Source organism: Arachis hypogaea, chromosome 1, assembly GCF_003086295.3.
Source record: "Arachis hypogaea cultivar Tifrunner chromosome 1, arahy.Tifrunner.gnm2.J5K5, whole genome shotgun sequence".
NCBI lineage: Eukaryota > Viridiplantae > Streptophyta > Magnoliopsida > Fabales > Fabaceae > Arachis > Arachis hypogaea.
This window is the reverse complement of record NC_092036.1, coordinates 21,358,134-21,362,120: the sequence shown is the minus strand read 5'-3', so window position 1 is coordinate 21,362,120 and position 3,987 is coordinate 21,358,134. Positions and strand designations below refer to the sequence as shown.

Below are 3,987 nucleotides of genomic sequence, written 5' to 3'. Positions count from 1 at the left end.
TTTTATTTATATTTTAATATTTATATTTTATTATTTATTTATTTATTTATTTTACAACACTTTAAACCCTGCTAATTATATATATATATATATATATACACATGTGACACCACATCCCTTCTATGATATTGTTCTTTCTCCACTTGCTTTTAATTATTCTCACTTTTTCCTTGCTTTGGAAATGGAGCAAGTAGGGGGAGATTTTGCACTTGTATGTATACTTTTGAACAAACATTCAGATTAGTCATAAAGGAATTTTAGATAGGATATTTTAGTTTTTTAATAAATTTTTATTCCTAAAAGATGTTGAGAGTTATTTTTATTAGTGATCCAATTTTTCTATTGTTTTCAACTCAAATTTTTAATATGTGTTGAATAAATAAGTTTTTATAGAATTTTATTATAATATAGTTTAATAAAAAATTCGTATAAATAAAATAAATTCTTTTTTTAAAATAACAAAGAGATCAATCTGTCTAAACTTAAAAAATGGCCACAAACTTAAAAAGGAATTTAATTTTATACTGCTTATCAATGAAAAGTAATTTTAAATATACATTCAATTATATAATTATATGTTAACTTTTATATTAATAATATAAGGGAGTTGTTTAGATAAATATATTTAAAATGATTTTTTTAAAGATTTTTTTAATAATTAAAATTTAATATATATAATTAATTAAATTATATTATTTTTGTCAAAATTAGACTAAATAAATCGGTTTGATTGAATAACCAGTAAACTAAACTTTGAATCGATCTAAATTAATATTTTTTTTTATAAAAATGGTTACACTTATTATAAAAAATTACTAAAATATTTCTATTATATATATATATATATATATTAATTTTAAAAATCTTAAATCCTGACCCTATAATGGCATAAAGAGAAGAGAAGGATTATGATTTCGAATTCTCAAAATTAATATATATAATAGATATATTTTAATTTTTTCTGTAATAGAGGTATTGTGGTCATTTTTTAAAAAAAATATTAATTTAGACTAATTCAAAGTTTAATTTACCAATTTTTTAGTCAAACCGATTTATCTCGTCTAAATTTGACAAAAATAATATAAGATTTAATCGATTAAATATGTTAAATTTAAATTACTAAAAAATATCTTTAGAAAAAGATATTTTAAATATATGTAAATAACTTTTATAATATAAATATCATCCCAAAAAATAAACATAATTAAATAATTTTGTAAAACTTTTTATATTATGGTTACATTAAAATTAAACTCAATTTAAAATACATAAGCAATCAATTAATTAATCAATAACTTTATACATACAGTTATTACAAATAATATCCAAAAACCACATCTATTCCTTGGTTAAAATATAAAAATAAAAAACAGCCAAAGTCAATCACAAAATATGTCAACAAAGATTGTTTTTACTTACTTAGTCCCTTTGTAACACAAGCCGAACTCCTATTATTATTAAACATATAATGATAAAAAGATTAAAAACCAATACTGATGGAGGAAAAAAAAATTCATACGCACGTGCCAAAAACACAACAAAGATCTCTTTCTCTCTCTCTCTCTCTTACGTTCGTTCTCTCCTTGCTTCTACGGCTTCCATGCACTGGCCCACACCACCGGCTGGTCCTTCCAACAAAGAAATACTCCGTCATCGGAACACTCTGCCATCGACCACCCTTCCCTATACCTTCTCAGCAATGCTCTGACGTCATCACACACCTCCTCGCTAAACGGCATCCTATTCAACCCTCCACCTTCCCTCATTTTCTGCGACCATTTCACGGCCGTCTCCCTCCGCTCCACCGATTCCGCCGCCGTACACGCCACCAGGTCCACAATCGCCCTCCCCGCCGCCCTTTCCAGCATCAGCCTCTCCCCACTCGTCCTCGTAAAGCTCTCATCCAGCGCCTCCATGTAAACCCTAAACCACTTCACGCATTCCTCGAACCCTTTAAGGAACTCCTGGCCTTCGACGCCAACGTCCAGATCCGCTTCTTCTTCCACCACCGTCACGATCCGAGGGTTTAGCCTCGCCAGCGATGATATCAACGTGTCACGGTGGTTCCCGACGGGTGTGATCGCGTGGAGCGTGTTCACGCAGTTGATGGCTAAGGCCTCCTCGTTCTTGATGTCCAAATCGCCGAAGTTGAGATTGGAGAGATCGCCGACGTGGCAAACGACGTTGAATTTGAACGGAACTCCCATTAGCCTCGCAAATTTCTCCATCCTTGTACCTATTCATAAAGCAATCATAATCATGATTTAGATAGCAATAATAATATGGATTTAGTTTTGATTTACTTTAAATTAAAAAGAATTCGAGTATACTTAGATGTACACCTAAAATTAACCATCAATATAGAATATAAATTAAAAAAATAAAGTTAAATTACAAATATATTTACATGATTACTCATTTTAATGTGTACCTATTACTTTTGAAAAAAATTATACCATACTGCTAGATAGATTCAGACAAAAGAAAAGATTTTTACACTGTTAATTCATAAACTTCAATATAAAATATAAGATCTTCAATCAATCAATCAAAGCTAACTACTTTAAGTTCTAACTAACATATATGTACTCTTTTTTACGGATGCGATATGTTTATAATTATTTCTCAAATTATTGTAAAGAAGGTGGTTGGAACAGTAAAAGAAGAGAAGATGATTCATAAGTTGGTTCGTGCAAAAGTGAATGATGATGACACAAATTTAGAGAAGAAAGAAAAACACTAGAAAATAAAATAATCATGAATGTTTATAATTATGCTTTTTGGTTGATCACCTATTTCCTTCATGACCCTCTGAACAGCGTCGCCAGAGTCACCAGGTCTGGTGGTGACGACGGTGGTTAAGCGGAGGTTCGGGGTGTCGTCGCTACGAGTGGCCAAGGCTTCAAGAAGCGTTGGCCACTGTGTGCAGTACGTGTTGCTGAAATCCACAATGTGCAAGTTGAGCTCCCCATCGAGAGCCTCTAAGATGGCGCCATTGGACGCCACGTGTCCAAACGTGGTCCAGGGACTAACCTCCTGGAACTTGAGAACCGTCTTTCTGGTGGACTCGAAACAGCAAGTCTTGTCCGAAGCTAACGTTAAGGTTCGGTAGGTTCGTTCGCCGACGGTGGTTATGCGGCTGAACAAGGCTTGAAGAAAATACGCGGCGAGTTTTTGGTTTGTGTCGCCGTATGGAGAGCTTAGCTCGTTGAGCATCCATAGGAGTTGATGCAGTCGCGTGGTGTTGTTGTCAGCGATGGCACGTGCGGTGTCGAGGAGGATGTTGGGTGCCCACGAGCCTGATGAGAATTCAAAGTTGAAATCTGATGGTGGTGGAGTGGGTGGTAAGAATGATGTTGACGATAAATCATGATGAGTAGTGGTAGTGGATGATAATAAATGGTAGTGGGGTTGTAATTGGTTATAATAAGGGTAATATTGTTCTTGTTGCTTTGAAGAAGAAGAGGATAGGTCTTCTTCATCCATGAAAAAGTTGAAGCATTCTTCTTCAGCTTCTTCCTCTAGTTGGTGTTGGTCATAATAATAATAATAATTTTGATGAGAGTTGGTTGATGATGTTGTTGTGGAGTTTAGGGACGGTGGATCTAGCCTAAACAGCGTATCCATTTTTATCACACTATGAATAGAATATACTCACTATGATAGTGAAGTAGCTAGTAGTGACTAGTGAGAGTGAGTGTGGTTGATTTTGTGCACAAGCAATAAAAGTATTGGGTGTAACGTGTTTTTAACGGTGTGGAATGGGGTAGCACTGGTGAATGATTGGTGGGAAAAGCTTTTCAATTTCGGTAGCTTCTACTATACTAGCTAGTTACTATACTTTATACAAAAGAACTTGATTAATTATAATAGCAATGAGTAGCAAAGGAAGGGGACTAAGCTAAGGGACCGACTAGTTGAAGTCAGGATTTAAGTATAAATGATGATCTATGTGGAATGTTGTATTTGAAAAAAAAAGGAAAATAA

At 33.5% G+C, this 3,987-nt stretch overlaps 1 protein-coding gene across 1 annotated transcript; it reads right to left on the bottom strand.

The window, feature by feature from the left end:
• Positions 1-1,258: 1,258 nt before the first annotated feature.
• Positions 1,259-3,736, bottom strand: LOC112800456 (protein SHORT-ROOT). Its single transcript, XM_025842741.3, has 2 exons — positions 2,793-3,736; positions 1,259-2,236 (listed from the first exon to the last, which is right to left on the bottom strand). Exons 1-2 carry the CDS (start codon positions 3,625-3,627, stop codon positions 1,590-1,592), a joined length of 1,482 nt encoding a protein of 493 aa, XP_025698526.1. The 5' UTR covers positions 3,628-3,736; the 3' UTR covers positions 1,259-1,589.
• Between the last annotated feature and the right edge of the window lie 251 nt (positions 3,737-3,987).